At 47.0% G+C, this 20280-nt stretch overlaps 1 protein-coding gene across 5 annotated transcripts in view; it reads right to left on the bottom strand.

The window, feature by feature from the left end:
- Window positions 1–4300: 4300 nt before the first annotated feature.
- Window positions 4301–20280, bottom strand: part of PRDM11 (PR/SET domain 11) — a 48811-nt gene continuing 32831 nt past the window's right edge. For 3 of the 5 annotated variants that reach the window (XM_054066902.1, XM_054066903.1, XM_054066904.1), the window contains 3 exons: window positions 18229–18416; window positions 14556–15206; window positions 4301–13726 (listed from right to left, as the gene is read on the bottom strand). In XM_054066902.1, the coding sequence (XP_053922877.1) occupies window positions 11562–13726; window positions 14556–15206; window positions 18229–18416 (3004 nt within the window). In that variant the 3' untranslated portion in view covers window positions 4301–11561. Of the gene's footprint in view, window positions 13727–14555; window positions 15207–15962; window positions 17751–18228; window positions 18417–20280 lie in introns of those variants that run through there. The other 2 variants (XM_054066906.1, XM_054066905.1) reach the window with 2 other exon arrangements.

Below are 20280 nucleotides of genomic sequence, written 5' to 3'. Positions count from 1 at the left end.
CCTAACTGTATCAACAGTGTGTCTGCGTTGTTTACTCTAGGGTGACTCCTCTTTGCTTGCAGCTCATGTCAGGGGTACAGAGTACTGAGGTGAGTCAACAGAAGGTCCTCTGAAGGGTGTGATGAAGAGATGTGTGTATGATGAGAAGGAAAGCAGTCAGCAATGGAGTCCAATCCTGGCAAAGCATAAGAAATCTACTGGGTTTTTTTTCAGCAAAGTCACAGTTAAATAAAGCTGTAAAGGCTTTCTTGCAGCTGTGAGGATGTTAGGGAATAGGATCTGGGAATCAGGTTCCTCCCAGATGCTGGCTCATCTCCAAAACAAAGCTGAACGGTGAATTTGGATTCAGTCTTTCTGCCAGTGTCTGTACTTTCAAGGTGGTGCTGATGATACTCTGTAAGCCATGCATCTATAAGGAAGAATACCTACTTAGCTGACCTAATACTATCACTGGAATTAGGTGGTTCCTAACAAGGCATTGAGATCAGAAACTGCACATGAAAGTAAGATTCTAATGGCAGGACTGGAACGTATTTATCTCATTGACAGTTTGGGGGCACTCTCCCACCCGTCACAGTCATTGTTAAACCACAAGGAGAAACAACAAAGGGAGTCTGCCAGAGCCCGTGGCTGCTGCTGGCTTCGCAAGGAGGGTTGCCACCAGCCTGTCAGCTGCACAGCGAGGCTGATACTAGTGAAGCATCTGTCATAGAGTTGGAGGGAAAGGAGCTGTACTTTTGCTGCAAAGGGGGTTGGACACGGTTGGTGCACTTGCAAGGGACAGTCCTTCCTGCCTCAGGGATCAGTGTATGGTTGCTCGATAATTCCCAGCCCAGTATATTGAAAAGCAGCAATAGCTGACAAAGAACCATTCTTCTCTTAAACCAGCTGTTTGCTGTCACCTCAAATTTATTAGAAGCTTTTTCCACAATATATAAAAATTAAAATGGGACTGGCCTATCTGCCAGGAGAGAGTGGCACTTAATGCAGCAGTTGTGTCGCAGCCATTACCAGCATCAGACCTGGAGGTTTGCAAGCAGTTCCTCCACTTCCTTGGACTCTTAGTGACCACTGAACGTGGAACAAAACCAATGAGGAAGGGTCTCCAAGGTGCCCATGAGGAGACAACTCAGACACGAAACCGACCTGTGACCCAGTTTTCCAGGACGGCTTTCCAGAGTATCACAAGGTGTGGCAGCAGCTGGGAAGACAGCTCTGCAAAACACATCACTGCACCACCCGTAGCTCCCTTTCCTAGCCCTGGCACCTCTGTGTTGCTCTGCCACCCCTACGTGCCTCTGGAGGGACCACTAGTCCCCCAGAAACCAGGGTGGCTGACAGTAGCGTAGACAAGCTCTCTTATTTTGCCTCTTGGATCAAAACAACTTCAAACAGGAGACTTCAGAGGGTTGAAAAATCTAGTTAGTGCATATGCTGTTCTGTGGGAGCCTTTGATTATCCTTCAGATATTTTTAGGGCTCCTTGTAAATGAGCTGTGTCTCTATTTGTGTGGCAACAGCTCTGCAAGAAGTAGCCTCTGGTCCTGCATCCACTGCTCCACATCCACTGCTCCACGTCACTGCAGAGCTGGACCCAGCACCGCCCCAACATCTGCTCTGACCCTCCACTTTAAACACCTCAAAGGAGCACCCGCTTAAACTCATTGATGTGCTCAGCTACCCACATTTCCCTTCCTGCCTCAGGAGAGGCACCTAGGGAAGACAACCCAGACTGCAACCCCCCTAGTGATGCCTGCAAGCCCTCAGTGTTGCAGGCACCACTGTCCTCCTGTTTCCAGGAAGAAATAACACATTCGGGTTTTTTGTTAAATCAAGTTTTAAGCACCAGCTGCTAACAACAGCGATCTCCATGGAGCATGTCTAGGACACCAGCAGAGCTGGGGAAGAGCATGCGAAGCTTTAATGCTATGACAACCATCGTGGAGGAATTTTTCAATTTCCTTTTCACTCATATTGACACGAGAATCAGTGGTTCTAAAACTGAAGGGCAGCTTTAGTCCTAGATCAGATAAATCTGGGCAAGCTTTCCTTTTGGATACTGGCTCAGATTGTGCGATTTGCTTGAAGGGACCTTGCTTTTAAATCTTTGGTTTGAAGTTATTAGCAAGGAGGCTGATCACTGCAGTCAAGTGTCCATGGCACAAACCCGCTTCTAGGATATTCATTACAAATTAGCAATGTATTTCACACATTGCTCTTACTCTTTACACACGGTTGAGCTGCTGGAAGTGAAGTATTGCCCTGCTTCGTGTGCTGCTAATTGACTAGCAAAGGCAACTCCTCAGAGATGAGGTTTCCACCCCTGTTTTCTGAGTGCCCAGAAAACACAGAGCCTATTAAGATAGAGCCAAGCCCTGACATCCACCAGGATTTTGCTGGGCTTGCATATTGCTCAGAAATCAGCAATTTTAAATCACTACAGTGAAGACTGCCAGAAAATGGCAGATTGTTTGTAATGCTTGGACTGTTCAGTGACTTCAAGGAAGTCATTAAGAGCAGCCTTTTCTATTGGATCACTAATTTGGGGCTTTTTTCATTTCTGAGTCTGGAAATCGCCTCTCGCTTCCAGTCTGTGTGGCTGCAGTTGCGGGTTTAAATTGTGGAGCACTCACTGAAACCAAAGCTTCTGTGCCCATGGGGACTGACACATTCACACATGCTTCACCCTGGGCCCAGAGCCCCTTAAGCCCAAACCTCCCTCGAGGCCAGAATTTCCACCCAAATTTCCTTTCCTTCAGGGGGACCAGCAAGCTGAGTACCACTGGCACCTCACAACCAGAGCATCCACCAGCAGGAGGCAGCTGGGCATCAGGTTAAAGTCCAAGATCATGGGCATCCATACGACAGAGGATACTCAAAGAGGGAGCAGAAACCTTTTTATATCACATACAACCATTGCATTAAACATTTGCTAGAGGGCTGAAGTGTTTGCTACCTTCACATGGCAGTGGCTTATCCGGTGGTATCCATTCCCAGATATCGATACCCAGGATCAATTAGAGAACCACTATGCCCTCAGCCATGGTTATGTCGAAGAGCTGGTTGTGTTTATGAGAGCTTTCACCTCTACATACCGAAGCTCAGCAATACTATCAGTATCAACATGCACAGTGTGCAGTGCCAGATACAAGATCTATAGTCACCTGCACAGCTTCTTCCTGTGGTTTCTGGTTCCCCCCACTGATACACAGGCACACTTTACAGCTGACCAAGCAACTGCTTGAAATGGGAGGGGTTTTTTTTCTGTCTGTGTTTCTCTCTAGCTGTGGCTGTCACACAGGGTTGGACTAAACCTTTGCAACATCCTCCCTGCTTGCACTGCAGTGTAAACCTGAACTGAAAGGAAGGAAGGATGGCCCATAGTTCCTACTCTGCCTTTGCTGTGGGATTTATCTCCGGCAGCAACCAGGCTAAGCCCAAGGAGGCAATATTTTCAGCTTTGACCCTTGTTTGGTCAGAAAACACAACTCACAGTCCAGTGCTAATCCACAGACGCTTGTACTCGTCTCAGAGTTTGGATCCCTTGCCCACACTGACTTAGCAGATCCAAGAATCTCCACACACAAAATTACTCTTATTACAGTCAAGTGTTTTAAAATTTGCACCTTTAGTTCATCCACCATGGACCAAGTTTCAAACAAAATTTCCATGTCAAAGAAGAAGAATCCGAAGTTTAATCAGCCCTTTCTTTTAAGGGTAGGAAAAAATCCTGCTTCCCTCATCTCTGGAGCATGTAGAACTCAGGAAAGGTCTCTCCACCCTTCAAATCAAACCATACACACACACAAGGGTTTGTCAATGTGCATTACAAGGACAGCCCGCTGCAGCAAAGGCAAGAATATTGCCACTGTACTCATCTAGAAAGGGAAGGGCAAAGGCTGAAAAGGCACCCCACTTTAGAGCAGTGCCAACCCAGGGCAGCTGCAGGCTCCTGGGAAGGCAGCAGCTCCTGCTCTGTGCTGCTGCAGCCTCATCACAGCACTGGTATAACCATGGAGAAATGATGCCGCTCCATCGCAGGACATGCTGGACCTGCTTACTGAGGCAAGGATGTTGAGGGGCTGCAGTTACACCCATCATGTGAGGGAGTAAGTCACTCAGGAGCGAGAACTGCCAGCACCTCAGGGGCTGCAATTGACCCTTCTGGATAGATTAGCACTGCACTCACTCCTTACAGTTGTGGGCTGGGGAAGAGAGAGTGCATCAACTTAGAAGCCCTTGCTCTGAGAAAATTACATTAACCTCCAAGAACAAGGCAAAGAATAAGCAACCCACCTTGATAAATTTAAATGTTTTTTTATTAACAATCATTTTACATTACAAGGATAATATGACAAAAGGAAGGTTCTCGTGTACATACTATGATATATCAACATAGCTCTATTCGTATCCAGTGTCCTAGGTCCTTTCACACAGGTACTATAAAGCATAGTCTGTAAAGTAATAACATTTTAATGTTCTCCAAAAGAGTGATATTAACATATTAATACATATGTAGTAATAGACGTCTAGATATTTTTCTCTCATTGTGTGTGTGTGTGTGTATGGGTGGGTGGGTGAGAAATTGCTTGAAACAATTCAGCAGGGCTGTGCTTGGGTGTGGATATGGAGAGGTTTGAGATAAAACTTTCTGTTTTCTGGAAGTAGAAATGCATTTTTGCCAACAGTCGGGTGAGTCTATGAGGATGCCATGACTGGCAGAAAACTCTGTAGCCCTCCTATAGCATTCAGGACATTACAGCATATGAGACATGGTTCCCCCACATAGCCCAGTGAGCTTATTCGACATGAGGTGCAGTGCAGGGCAGTCCCTCGCTGGGCGGCAGCACTGCCAGCATGGGCGAGTGGGCTGAGCCTGCGTGAGTGTCAGTGGCATCCAAAGGAGGGGACTGGGAGCAGGAACAGTCTCTGAGGTTTGTAAGAAACATGTACCAGGGACCTCCCCACCAGCGCTGCATGGCCATAGGGCCACAACAGTGGGGAGTCACCAGCGTGTGGGTTACGGCTGAGGTGGATTACCAGTTGTGTGGAGGAGAGAGGCTTGGGAGAGGGCACTGAGGTGTGTGACAGGGCTTGGGGGGAGCTTGCACAGCATCTGCTCATGCAATACCAGTGTAACGAGTCATTCGGCTGTCAGATTTACAACTCATCCTCCTCCCAACCGAAGCCAATAGTTAAATGGCGAGAAGTGCAGTGGTTGCCAGGCCTGGTGTGGAGCTGCAAAGCCAAATCTCCATGCCTTCCTCTTAACCCCCACTGGGAAGCAGTGTGGTGATCCACCACCCACTGCCAGCCCGGCCAGAGGCACCTCTCAGGTCCCCCCAGATGCCAACCAAAGGCTTCACCCCGCGGTGGGGCCAGTGTCCTACAAGCAGCTGTGCGAAAGAAGGGATGGAGGGATGAGGCCGCTGTCTGTCTGGCAGGCATCAGCTGACACTCAGAGAAAGCTGAACCACTGCCTGGATCCACCCTTAGTCCTGGCACGGAAATGCCTATCATGCAAAAATAGGTATCTCTTTGCCCCGGCAGGGCCAAGAGGGTTGCACCCTTCGGTGCCTCAGTCTGGCAAGGTCATCGTGCTGTGAGTGGGGGGCCCGAAGGCACAGACGTGCTGCTGACCAGGTCTTCTGTGCAATCACATTGACCCCTTCCCTCCAGAAAAAACACTCAGGCCTTTGGCCAGGCAGGCTGCTCACCAGCAAAGGAGCGGCTGTGAGACCTGAGGGAGCAGAGCAGCTCCTGCAGCAGAGCAGCAGCCAGCCTGACCCAAGAGCTGCACATGCCTACCCAACAGGGCTTGCATGCTCCCATCCTTATTGCTCTGAATTCACAGTCCCTTCTTATTTGTGCTGCTCCAGATCCATACACCATCCCTGCCACCCTTGGCGGTGCGGCAGCGACCCTCCCTTCACTTAGCAAAGCCTTTGCTTTTCTGCTGCCTTTATCCCAGCACCACGGCTGTGTCACCGATTGATGCCCGTGAGCAAACCCACATTCACACTCGCGAGCGCCTGCCAGCCTGGGGTCTCCCTGGCAACATGCCCGTGACTGCTGAGGGATGATGGGCAGAGCACAGAACGCCACGTTTTCACAGCACCGGTACCTGCAGTTGCCAACTGCATCCATGCAGAGAGAGAAAAGTGCATATGAGAGAGGGATATGTATCTGTCCGAGTGTGAACACACAGGACCTCAGCCACAGGCTTACTCGGGAGAAGACATGGACACTGGAGCATTTTCCTCCACCAAGACATTCCCCTATTACACAAACCTTATTTAGCACTTGGTTAACGTGCCAGCAAGGAAACCCCTTGCCCTAACCGCAGCAAAGCCCCTCTCCATAGAGTGCTATAAACGTAAATGTAGGCCTCAGTGTACGGCTAAAACTATCCCAAAGTCCAAAGTCTTCAGTGTTAATGTGCCTTGCGTCAGAACACAGGGCCAGCCTTACACAAGGGTAGTTGAGTCTATATTATATCTTTATATCTATCGAAAACATAGAGAAATATAAATATATAGGATTTTATTTATAGATATATAAGCATGTGATTTTATTTTTTGTACTGTGTGTATAAGTACTGAGATGTGCGTATATACAATATATAGACCGTATGCATATGTACTGTATACATACACTAGCTTACATGCACACACATCATACATGTCTCCAAGGGAGACGGGAATTGCATAGGCATTACTGCATTGAATACAATGGCTGGGGGAGCAATGTACCATTTCTCTGCTTTTAAGACAGGGCCGAGAGGAGAATCTGCAAAAGCAGAGGCTGTAGCTGCTGATTTGCAAGCCGGCTGTCTAGGTTGTCTTACTCACTGGTCAAACAGCAGTCCTCATGAGATAAGAAAGAAAGGGGACCCTGAAGACCCTGTGGGCCACCTGGTTGAGTTTGTGCTGTGAGAAAGAGATGGACTGCGCCTGAATCATGTCTGAGGAGCTGTATCAGCAAAAGCATGACCAGCACAGAGGTCAACTCGAGACGCAACACAGATGACACAGTGGGATTCTGCCTGTCATATCCCCTTAGAAGCCCCTCTAACTCTCGCATGCTTTTGCTGGTATGGGAAGAGCTTTGGTCTCCTGTGAGGATTATCCCTGCTGAGTTCTGTCTCATGGCCAGAGGGCCCAGACCTCTATGGCCACCGGTGAGCCCTGCAGAAGGACATGTCTGCCTGTGCTTCACAAATTTCTGCTTCACAGCAGGGTAAAAGAGGCAAGCAGCCTGAACAAAATGTGGAGAGGGGAAACTGGCAACCAAAAAGACCATGGGCTAGAAATATACACCCGAGGGTCTTGAGAAGTGTGCAATATTCACAGTCAGACACCCTAGCTAAGACGCCGGGGGCGCAAAGAGAATAAAGAGCTCATCTGAGAAAAACTAAGCACCCCTCTCTCTTCAAACCTGAAGCAGTTAAAGATGCTGTGAGCAACACATTCAAACAACCTGCTCTCACTCGCTCAGTACAGCAGGAAGGGCATGTACTAAACCCAACACATGGTGACCTCCAAGCCAAGAAGAGCCCTGCTGCACCACACCAAGCCCTCCCCACGCCTGCCATTGCTACCCAGCTGGGCCCTGGGATTTGTGAACAGGGCATGGAAACGCACCTGCTCCTGGGAAAGGCTGGGCAGGCAGGGCGCTGGGAAGGCAGGGACACTTTGCATTGCTATTCCTCCCTCCTCCTTCTCTTGCTCATGCTGGCAGTCACGTTTCCATGTACAAACTATCCATGGGAGTAATAGCTACAGATCTGAGATAGGCAGGTAAACCTAGAGGGAAAGCTTGCATAGCACCTGCGTTTGCCTAGGACAAAGGCTGGGTTTCTTTTCTGACGTGGGAGTGATGGCAAATTGTTTGTGCTGGGGAAGCTGAGCTGGGCCTGTCTGGCTGCTCTTCCAAGTGCTCGTTTCCCCTGTCACCAATGCAAGTGATCTCTGACCTTTGCCATTTTGGGTAGCCACAACATCCCATGGCAGGAAATCCTACCAAGACTACTCACAGGTGAAGGCAAAAGTTATTTGTAAAAGAAACAAGCACTTTCCCTCTGCCAGCTGACTGCCTGGAGAAAAAAACACCACTCGCTCCATATTTCTCTCTGCCATTAGGAATAAGAGTGGCTGGCAAAAGATATCACTGATAACAGTGGGATTTGCAAATAAACCAGAGGAAAGGAGTGACAAATTAGAGGTATAATTACTGAACAAGCCTCTAGCAGATCTTACCTTGCTGATAAGGCAAGGCACCAATTTCTCCCCAGTGGCAAAAGTAAAGAGGCTCAGAGCAGGAGCTGTAAACAGGCCTCTTGGGCAGCTCAGCACAAGCCCTGGGGGAGCATGTTTATCTGCAATGGTGTCTGGACACTGTCCACAAGTGTCTCTTCCCTCCATGTAGGCCAGGCACTTTGATGAGCCTCTGTGACAGAGTCATGTGCTGAAGAGCCTTCACTGCTGCAAACTGAAAGGCAAGTGACTCCTCCCCCCCCCCAAATAGCTATGGAAATAAGCAAAGGAAAAGGAAAATAAAAAGAAAGGGAGGAGGGAAACTGTCTTTACAGCTTCTGCACAGCAGCTCAGCATCAAATATCTTTTTTTGTTACTTCTGCTGCCACCTGCACACTCAACAAGGAAGACTCTTCCCCCACCCGCCCATTCACCTCCAGTGTGTCAATTCACTCCTTGTCTCCAACACCTACATTCACCTTGCCCATCTCCAGGCCAGGGACTAACGGAGCAGCAATTCTTCTCCCTTTCTTTTTTCTCTCCTCACATCTCCTCAAATTTTCATTGAGGAGAGATCCTGCCAGCCCCTCAGCAAGGAGCAGCTCCGTGAGCTTTGTGGCAACGCCCTGGGAAGAGCTGATTCACCAGGGCGCTAGGGCTATAAGTACCTCATGTGGAGAGGTCCCTATTTTACAACAGACAAACAGCCAACCAAGTCTGTAGAGGGTTTCCAGTTTAATCCTTACTTCTCTGGATGAATGGGTCAATTCTATCGCAGCATTTATTAGGTAAGACAGGAAAAAATGCAAACAAAGCCATTTTTTTGCTTGATAGGTGTTGCATATCGATGCCCCTGTGCTGCGATGGTGCCATGCCCTGACCTACCTCCCCTTCCATGAGGACTACAGGGAGAAGTGCCCAGTTTGGCAATAGGTGGGTGGCCCTGGCATAGGTGCTCCTTCCTGCCCGGGACAGCCCATGGGCTGCACACACTATCTGAGGTAAGGCAGAGGGGAAAGGGATTAAGTGCTACGGAGGCCATCCTGCCTGCCCAGTCCTAGCTGCTACATTCACAGGGTCCTCCCCACCTGCCTTGAATCATCCAGCTGAAGAACCCTGTTTTATAGCAAAGGGGGGCAGAGTCAGGACACAAGGAATCACCACTGCTAGTGCTTCAGGTGGGTTCAGTCCCACCTCAGTCACATAGGGACAGAGGGGAAACTCTTCCAAATCTCTGACCAACACCGGACTAGCTGTTCCTGTGGGGTCTGAAAGCGAAGCCAGTACGTAGTAGGGTGGCTACATGCCTCTGCCCGGTGCTGGCTGCGTAATTCTGCTGAGGATAAAGGGGTTAGTGAGAGGTGAGCAAGACCTAGGTAGAAGTGCGTGTTTTCCTGGGGAAGACAGTGCATGAACCCTGGCAGTGAAAGTGACTCTGAGAGAGATCGGTTCCAAACATGCTACATCTCCATTGAAAACAAACAAAAAAGTTTAAAAAATAAAATAATATAATATATATATATTTATATAAATGAAAAGCTATCAACTAGCAGCAACGGTTCTAGAGATATCTTAGCACCAAGACCAAGGGCAGGGGGGTAACAGGAGAAAGGAAAGGTTCAGTGTTGCTGATACCACCATCATGTTTCCAAACAACACAGCTTGGCACAAAGCTCGACCCTCTGGGAAGTGAGAATGTGTTGGATTGGACATCTTCTGGACAACAGGTTCTCACTTCCACGATGGTCTAGTCAGGTTGGTGCTGTCCATGCCACATCAGCAGGGCAAGGCACTAGCATCTGTGTAGTTTTTGCACCTTTTTTTGTTTGTGTGGTGGATTTTTTGGTTGTTTTTTTTTGTTGCTTTTTTTTTTTTCTTTTCTCTTCTAACCTGAAGCGATACTGTGTGAACGCCTGGGGCTTGTTTACTTTAAAAGAAGAAAACAAAGAACCCCAAGCCCACAGACCAATGTGTGATGGAAGGTGGAAGTCTCCCTTCACATTTCAGTTGGACTCTGCATCCCTTCAAGAAAGGAAGAAATATTCCATAGGAAGAAGAAGAGTATCCCTTCTTCCTGCTGTCATCAGTCTGCTGTGCTGTGGAACATGTTACCTTGGTCACAAGAAAATACGTGAACCTTTGTAGGACATCATCACATGAATATAATCCAAGATAATCTTGCATTGATAGCTCCTGCCACCAAACCGCAGCAGGTTTTTCTTTCAGTCATTCCAAAAAAAAAAGAAAAGAAAACAAAACAAAACCCCACAACAATCTAGGATTATAAAGACATAGTATAAATAAAGTAAATTAGAATATAATATTTTAAGCCTTTGAATCTCCACCCAGAGATGGCTCTTGACTCATTGGCTGTCTAGCTTCCACAGCAGCCCTGGTTTTGAATGAATAGTTGTATATATATATATTTTTATCTCCTACAATATAAAAATATAAATGCAAAAATTTCCCCCTGCCTTCTCTACTTTGCTATTTTATAGTCTGCATGTGACATCATGTTATAATATACGTATGACAGACTGGTACTACGATTATTGTAAAAGGAGCTGAAAGCCAAGTATTACTCTACAGCCCAAAAATAGGGAGAAAGGAGCATCACAGTTTAGTGGAGGCATTTGTTTCCAAGTCAGAAGAAAAACTCCAAATCATGCCCCCAGCCTTTCCCTCCTGTCACTCGTGTGTGAGAGTGAAGAAAGCTCCCATTCTAGCAAAGAAAATTGGGTGGAGGTAGAGAGCTGGAGGCAGTATAAACACACGGGATACTCTTCGGAAATAAATCAGACACCTGACAGTTGTCAACAAAAGGCTCATATGGCTCAATAACTGAACTGAACAATGGAAAGAGATGCAGAGATTAAACTGAGGGGGGAAAAAACCCACGACCAACCAACCCCAAAACAAAACAACACAGAAAATAATCCAACAAACCAATGACACACATACAAAGGAAACCACTGGGAGGATGAGGCTGACAAAGACCCGTCATCTAGCTTATAGATAATTAGGTTTGAACATGTAGAGTATGGCCCCAGCACATGCTTCTAAAGAATGAAATGTTGCCATCTACACTGCAGCTGCCATGGTTGGAGACACCAGTAAATGTCTAAACATTGTCTCAATCTTTAAAATTCTGCTTAGCTTCTATCAGACGCACATCGTCTTAACTTTTAAATTTTCAGTGTGGGCTTTCCTTAATATATATAATATATATATTTTATATAATATATCAAAGTTTATGGTATAGATTAAAAAAATTATTCAACAGCTTTCTGATCTGAGGCATTCCTTCCTAAATATCAGGGTAAAACTCAGAGCCATGGTCCATGCTCTGCAACATCGGCTTCTGATCGAGAGATGACATCCTGCTCAGCATTTCGGCTGACAGTGCGTAACTATTGCCTGACTTCTCCTCAAACCAACTGTCTAGCGCCCTTTTGCAATCAAAATTGGCAATGGGCGGCCCATTAACGGCAATCGTCAAAAGATCACTGAGCTGCTCCAGCGTGAGCCGAGAGCGGTTGTTTTTGCGCACTCTCTGCAGGGCGATGCGCCCCTTCTCACAGCAGGCCGATGAGGTGGGAAGGACTTTGAGGATCTGAACTATTTTATTTAGGAGGGGGAATCTCTGTTTGTATTTACAAATGTGACTAAGCAAGTCTTTAAAACCATTTTTGGTATAATAATCCACCTTGAGTTCTCGCCACTCCATCAGCAGACTCCCTCGAGTGTCCATCCCCTCTCTGCAAGCCTCTCTGGAAAATGATGGGACTGTCTCCAGATGTTCAAATATTTGTACCATATCCTCCTTTCCATAGCTCATGAGCTCATCAGTGCTTCTGGGCCAAGCTGCAAGGTCAAATACCTGACAGGCCTTCACAAATGTCCGGCTACGGGAATCAAACCTTTGGGCTAGGATCACCTGGGTCTTCTGGCAGATCTTTTCTCTGATTGACTGGAATTTGGCTTCAGCCACCCGTAGGTTTTTCACAGCAATGCCGTTAAAGCTTTCACGGAAGTTTTCCTCAAATTCCTGCAAGTACTCCCCAGGCGAGTCTGCTAGCCGACTGATCTCCTGGATGGCCTCCTCTATTTTATCATCCACCTGCGACACAAGAAGGTACTCCCCTTGGAAGATGTAGGCGAGGCGTGAAAGCACAGCAATCACATCCAGCAGGAAATAGATGAGTTTAATCGACTGGTAGTCCATCAGGAACTGCAGGAGGGCTAAGGCAATTGCAGAAGCATCTGCCCTTTGGGTCTGGCCACTGACATCTTTGAGATGGGCCACAACCTCAAGGTAATCTTTGATTAGTGCATTGAGCACATTCTGTTCCCCAATGATCCACTTCACTGCTCGAATGTCCCCCAAGAACTCGGTCTCCTCACACAGAGTGGCAGCGGTGACCCTCAACTCGCACATGAGTCGGGGAGAGTAGCGATAGAAACTGAGCAGTTGCTTCAAATTGTTTTCTAGCTCCTCCAGGCATGGCAGTTCCTTCCCACTGATTGCATCCAGTATTTCGAGATGGGGCCTGTGCACCATAAAGGGCAGGCAGAGCAGCCAGGGCAAGGTCTTTCTGATTGTCATAAACAAGTTGGCTCTCAGGCTGGCAGTAATGTTAGCACCATCGACTCCCAACCCAATAGTTGGCTTCTCATCCTGCAGTCGTATTCCCAGGCTGGAAAAAGCCCTGTCTAATGCTTGGAGGTAACTATCTGTTGTAGAAAAGCCCAGTTCCTGAAGAGATAGGAATTCGGTTGCTGGAGGCCCATCACTGCTCGTGTACTGTACATAAACCGCAACCGTGTCTGCAAGTAAGTCATCGCTCTGCCCGTCCAGAATGATGCTGAGGAAGGGAGACTGTCGGATGCGTTCAACTAGGTCCTCTCGAAGAGCCCGAGCGATATGGTGGATTAAGATCTGGCAGTCTCCCTCATTCATGTACTGATCCACCACCTTGAGTTCACACTTCCTCAGTAGTTCTGCCAGAGGACGAAAGTCATAGTAGGGCCTGCCCTCCAGGGCCAAGTGGTAGGCTGTATTGAAGAGCAGGGTCATATTTCGGCACATCTCTTCTGTCTTCTCTGGGTGCATCCTGAGCTTGTAAAGCTGCAGGCACTTTTTGTGGAGGTTGCTCTGGCTGTGAAGCTTTATCGTGTGTATCTTGAACTGCTTTGAGCCAATGATGAAGGCTGAAGTCCGAGAGGATTGCACTGTGTACTGTCTACAGACATGGCACCACATTTCATTCAATGTCGGGGAGTACCTCAGGAACCAAAACTTTTTAAGCCACTCTTGTTTGAACCGTCGTATCCTCCGGCCCGTCGCAGAAGACATCTTGGAAGGCTCATCTGTAGCAGCAATCATTTCATTGGAAACAGATTCATCAGCAGAATCCACCTCTTGGTCATCGTCCTCCATGATGGTAGGAATAGAGATGATGCTTTCTGAAGCTATAAGAAAAAAAAAGAAGGAAAAACATAGGTATTTACAAAATTGCTGAGCTGGAGAAGCATTCAGACAGTGGAGCGCTGCCTGATGAGCTAGCCACAATCTGCTCTCTTCTGCCCACAAGACACTATGGGTCGAATTTGAATCAGGGCTTTGAAGGGAAAATAAATTAATGTTTCTGTGTATGACCTTTGTCTCCAACATGCCACAGTGGACAGCAAGAAATGACACCACATCCTGGCCACTTGTACAATACATGGTGTGACCCAAATACTCTTTTGGTGAAGGCTCCTGGCTGCTGCTCGACAGTATGTTCCTGGAGGAAACGAAACATCTTCAGCAATGGATACATGGTTGTGTTAAGGCAGTGGAGGAAAGAGAGCGAACTTTCCAACAAAGGACACAGAGGAACATCATTTCATACACAAAGAGCGTGCATTTCAGCATTAACACACAGTCATTCAGACTTTCTTGGTAGCATGTGAGGCACTGCAGAGGGGCTTCTGCTGAAAGAGAATGCATCAAAAATACAGCAAACAAACTGTCTGCAATAGAATGTCTTTTTTATTGGCAGTGCATTATTGATTACAACGGCAACAAGTTGTCATACAGAGTCTTTCCCAAACAGTGTCTTCCACTATGCCCACAGCTGTGTCAGCTCGTGGCTCACCCGGTCACAAAACCTGACAAAGAACTTTCCACGGAACCATGCATTCACCTGAATACTCTGAGCAAAATGTTTTAAATGGGTACACAGCATACAGGCATCTCACTACTCTCCTACTCTCCTTAGGCAGGGTTTGGAGAATGCTGTTACTTGGCAGAGCTTACCTGTGGGGTCTGAGAACTCTTGGAGCTCGGGTACCTGGGGCGGAAGCACAGGTGGCTCGGGTAACTTCCCAGATCTCAGCATGTCTAACTCAGCCTGCAGTTCCCGGATCTTCTTCTTCAGACGGATGCAGTTCGGGCAGTAGGAGGTGGTAGGGATTTCGTGGGAGTTGCCTTGAGCAGAGGCCAGGGACAGCTCAGTTGGGCTGTCTGCTTTGAGTGAGAGGAGCTCTTCTTCCTCGTCTTCAAGGATGCACAAGTCTTTTGCTGAGCTGAAAGAGGAACCACTGGGGACCTTCCATTCCCCCTCACTCTGGTTTCTGCTGAGGTTCAGGGAGCTGTGCTGCATGGCACTACCACACCTCTCAAAGATGTCTTCAGCCTGGTATTTAGATACTTTTCTGATGGAACGTGGCATAGTTGTTGCTAACTGGTTCTCTTCAAATTTGGCAGACTCCAAGGAAGCCTCCAGGACATCTTTGAAGATGAGATCAATCTTTTTTTTCTTAGTTTGGGGGTGGGATTCCCCCTCATCATAGCTGCGCTTGTAGGGGCTCTTCCCTTGCTTTAAAGTGGCAAGCTGGAGTGCCCCCCTCATGTCCTCTTGATTTTCCACATTCTTTTCTGACTTTTCCCTCTGCAACTTTCTGTCTCCTGCAAAGGAAAATGAGGGGTAGGGATTATTACTGGAAAATGAGCAACATCCCTCAATCTAAAACTCAAATGAAAAAAGAACGAAAAGGCAGGCTGAATCCCTGCAGGTCTGCACATTGCATTACAAACCAGGGAACTGACACAACTCAGTGGAAACCAAGGCTTGGGAGAGGAGGAGCCCAGCTAATGGGCACATCTGCAAAAACAGAAACAGTCCTCGGTAGCCACACCGGCATAGGACTCACACACTTTAAAGAGAAGAGAAACTACAGGCAGCTTGTTTAACCTAAAGGTATAACCAACCTGTGCTAGAAGCAGACTACCAGGTGAATGACTGAACACGGTGGAACCTAACACCCAGAGCCCAAGCACCATTTTGGCTGGCTGGAAGACCTGTGCCTGTTTGACTTGGTAAAAGGTATCAAACGTACAGCAGTGCAGTGAGAGATTAGAACCATTTCATGACAACCTCAGTGCCTGTGCACAACACAGCACAAGGTTTGCAAGCCCCTTCACTCTCGTTCAGCCTGGAGGCTGCTCCAGAAATGCAAAGGTGAAGGAGTAAAAATAAATTGCACTCTTAAACCCCAAGGTACTCATTGTCAATTGAACTATAGGTGAATGCCCTTCAAGGATGGGACATGTAGTTTGTCCTGATGGAGTCTAAGAGTCAGTGCTTAAAAAACCCAATAATAAAAGCAACCTCATAAAAATTATTAATTGCTTAAAATAAAGGGAATAGCCAGATTTCCTTACCTGGAAATTCAAAAGACGATAGGTTTGGCTCAATTTCCATCATTCTTCTATCTTGTTAATAACTTCAAGCATTGATGGCTTCCCCAGCAAGACGCTGCTTTATGCTGATTTTTGTGTTTGTTTGCTTTTAAAGTGTATTCATGCTTTCGTAAGTTACGGAGCAAAAGCTACCATTCCCTCTCTAAGAAGAGCAATGCTAAGAATGCAGAAAAGATGCAAGACTCGAAACAGTTAGAGCAAGGCACTGTAAAAAGGGCTGGCCCGAATGGCAGGGATTTTGCACTGGGTTTGGATGCTGGCTGGCAAACCCAGCCACTTCTTGAGTGAATCTGTAACAACAGATCTCATTTGCAACACATCAATGAGAATTTCTACAGGCAAAGCTTTCAGTCTTTGCCCAAGTATTTATCCTGCTATGGGCTACAACAACTACTGGCAGACGTAGGGATTTAAAAAATGGATTCTTCTTCTTTCTCGGTGATTTTTTTCCCCCAACCAACCAAGTGGTTCAGCCCTATAGAAAAGCCAGACATCACTAGATGATCTCTCATTTTATTGGTTTCAACATCATTGATGAGGCGGGTCAGAAACTACTGACAGAAACAAAATTGAGGAACCATGTTATTTTTCTGTGAGTTAATAAAGCGTGTCGCTTCACTTGTCAGGGTCATTTGCGGGGGTTGTGAGATCTTTTAAACAGAAAGTGACTCAACAGATTTTTGTGATACTCCCTTACTGCCTCCCAGCACCCTCCCAGCTGAGGCTGTGGATTCCCACAAGTCTAGCAAGGGCCAAAGTGATGCTGTCTTAAAAATGTCTCTGCATTTCTTTGGCAAAAGCAGGCTAAGCCCAGCTTGCTGCAGGATGAGTTCACTGAGACGTCAAAGGATGGTCTCAGCAGCCAGATGGATTTTTGTCTGAGTGTGTTGGAGGGTATGGTGGATCCTAAGGAGTCCGAAGGCAGAGTTTCACTACACTCAAAGCACAAAGCTCAAAGCTGTGAGATACCATTTCAGCTCAGACAAACCATGACATCATGATAAACCATGACTAAAGGCATGTCCATATGGCAATCACTGGTATCCTCGGTGCTCCTCCAGAGCAGCAGCTCCAAGAGCACAGCCTTTTTCTTGCCATGCTTTCAGAAAGTACTAAGCCATCCGGATAACTAATGAGTGCATGGGATGCAGAAAAATCACTGCAGCCTGTACTAGTCACTTGGCGATGCTCTCTAGCATTAAAAAAAACATTCACACTGATGTTAAGCCAGAAGTGGGAATTGCCCAAGTACAGCCATCAAGATGCAACACTGCAAGTGCATAGTAACACCAAGGTGATGGACGATAAACAGCTTTTCAGGACATCTTGTCCACCCCATGATTAAAGAGGAGACACCTTTTACCAAGTCAAGGCAGCAACAGCAGCTGAGTAATAATACACACGGGAATCGTAATTAGAAGATTATATTTAGTGTGGCTGCCCCTCTGTGGCCCTGACATTCTGTGGCTCGGCATAGGAAGAAATGCCCTTAATTAACTTCAGGTCTCAGCAATGTATAGATGAACAGATGCATTTTGCCTTCCTCTAAAAGTCTTCTATATTCTTGACATTACACTGACCTAAAGGATTGCTGGGTTTGTTCCAGCATGGCTACTCTTAAGATAAGATAACAATTTTTATCCAGGGAAGAATCAGTCTGACAAGTACAAAGCCTCCTGTACGTTGTGCATGCACTCTAAGGTGGTGAGACTAAGGAGTCTCTAGCTGGTGTCGCGCTGATCCCAAATTATCTTTCTGAAGAAAGAGGAGATAAATTAAGCGAGGAAAATGGACATATACCAAGGAAATCTCTTTTTCATATGCACTCAAAACCAGCCAGAGCTCACTCAAACAAGCTGCTCACAGGAGCCAGACAAAGCAGCATGTTCAGAAGAAAAGTCTAATGCCTGTCTGTGGGACCACCAGCTTGGCAGTCTTCAGGCCAGAAGGTCTTGTGACAGAGCTGCTCTGTGATCCCTGGGCTTGGCATCGGGCCCTTGCAGCACACACACAACATGACACAACACGACATAGCACAAATCTTTCTTTCACGATCTCCATGACAGTGGTTATATTATTCTTCTTGTACACCCATCTATCCATGCCACGCAGAGCTCTCACCCACAAGTGCCCTGCTTCTAGAGATGCAACTCTCCTTGCACAGCCTGTGCACCACCCAGGCAGCTCAAGGGGATCGGGGCAGAGGGTGGAAAGGGAAAGGACTCACCGCTTGTGAGATTTCTGTTGATGGTCTCCTGGGACATACTATGCAACCGCTTCATATAATCCTCACTGTACCAGACCCGCAGCTTCTCCCCAGGGTGGATGTCACGGCAGGCACGGAAGTAAATCCTCTCGCTGTGCTGGAAAGCCATCAGGTTCTGTTCCCTTTCCTCCCGGGAGATGATCACGTACCTGAGAGCGAGGTGACAAGGCAGGGGTGAAGCACAAACTTCTCTCCCATTTCCCCCCTTGCACCAGAATGACAACCACAATGACCTTCAGAGTGAGCCATCAACATAGCCAGACTGGAAAGCATGTAGTTATTGGTAATGGTGTGCAGATTGCCAGAGATACAAGACAACGAGCACAGACACCCAGGGAACACTAAGCCAGTCCATTTCTACTGGGGAAGGGACGACAATGTACATCCAATGTGAAGGAGTATCTCTGCTAGCAGTGGTAACACAGACTCCCAATAGGCAGAAATTTCTTTGCCTAGTGGTGGAAAGAAGGGATACTGAACGTTGAATTGAGATACTCAGGGAAGAAACTGAGACACCTAATGTGAATGAGGGTATTCGCTGGTTGTCCAAAAGGAAACCAAGGACATGCCAGTACCAGAAGGGTTTGGACTTGGGTGTTCAATGGGGAGTGACATAAAAATACAAAAGGCCCTGCAAGTCTCAGGAAAGCCCACCGTGACATTGTGGGGATCTCCTGGCAGTGCTGACAGAAAGATTGCTTTCTGAGCATGGAGTTTGTTTTCCTGATAAAAACCAGATACATTTCAGCTCAACAGAAATGTATTCATTCATGCTCCAAGCAACTGGTCCTCTGTTCAGCTTAGTAAAACAGGGATCTATAGCTAGGATCATATTATTTGCTCTTACACTCCCTGTATGCTTGCTAGAGGACATGGACAAGGCTTCATAATACTGGTTCCAGCTGCCACCTACATGAGCTTGTAACAGACATTCAGGACCAGGAGGAGGATCTGTCACAATATATACAGACCCAAGAGCAGATCTGAACAGCTCGCAGATAAAAACTTTTTCTTCTCTTACACCATTTCCCTCTATTATTCAGCACTCCCTGCCACAGTAACATTAATGAAGATGAGCAACATATGGCTCCTCTGACATCAGCTGTTACTAACTAGTCCTTGCCCAAACATTCCCTTATAGTTCACAAGCATTTCTTTGTCTTAAGATATCCATCAGTTTTTCCTTGAACACTCTCCCCTTTTCTGGCCATGTGCATGCATGGATGAAGACGCAAGCCCACCTGCATGCGATCACACCAACCCACACATATAAGGTCACAAACTTGTTGAAACTTCCTGCAAAACACAGAAAACAAGTCTGCAGTGTCTCAGACTGCCTGAGGCTCCAGCAATTCTGGTTTTAATGTTAAGCAACTGTGCATATGCCTGTAATCAGCTGTATTTTTCCTAATGTGTGCTACCCAGGATGCTCCACTATCTTAAGTAATTATTGAAACAGCAGGCTCTGGTACTGCCAGAATTAGCTGAACACTGGCTTTTGTTAACCCTTATTTCACTTTTGATCACAAAACAAAGGAACTTTTAAACCACAGTATAATACTTCTGAGTATTTGAGAAGGAATTGAGGTCTGGACCAGAATGGTGGGAAAGATGCCCTGCACGAGCACACAGCTACCGCTGCCAGGTAGCTTCTGGGTGTTAGTGGTCACCCCACAAAAGGTTATGAGACATTCAGATAGACATGAGATTCACAGCTCTTGTGACAAAGCAATGCGTTATGGTCCATCTGATGCTCTATAGCACAGGAGATCCTAGAAGATGCTCTCTTCAGTCCAAACAAAATACCAGGATCAGGCAGAGCAATGACAAGATCATGTTGCCCCTGCAAAAGAGCCTGTTTAACTACAGAGATTTATCACCCCCAAGTCACTCACAGTTCTTTAATGCAACATAGAGGACTCGCATCCCTACAGCCAGTGGCACTGAGGAATTCACAGGGCAGTGGCAAGATGGTCCAGCGCATTCCCAGCAACTGCACTTGACAGTGAGATT

This window comes from Cuculus canorus, chromosome 5 (assembly GCF_017976375.1).
Source record: "Cuculus canorus isolate bCucCan1 chromosome 5, bCucCan1.pri, whole genome shotgun sequence".
Taxonomy (NCBI): Eukaryota; Metazoa; Chordata; class Aves; order Cuculiformes; family Cuculidae; genus Cuculus; species Cuculus canorus.
This window is presented reverse-complemented; position numbering and strand designations above follow the sequence as displayed.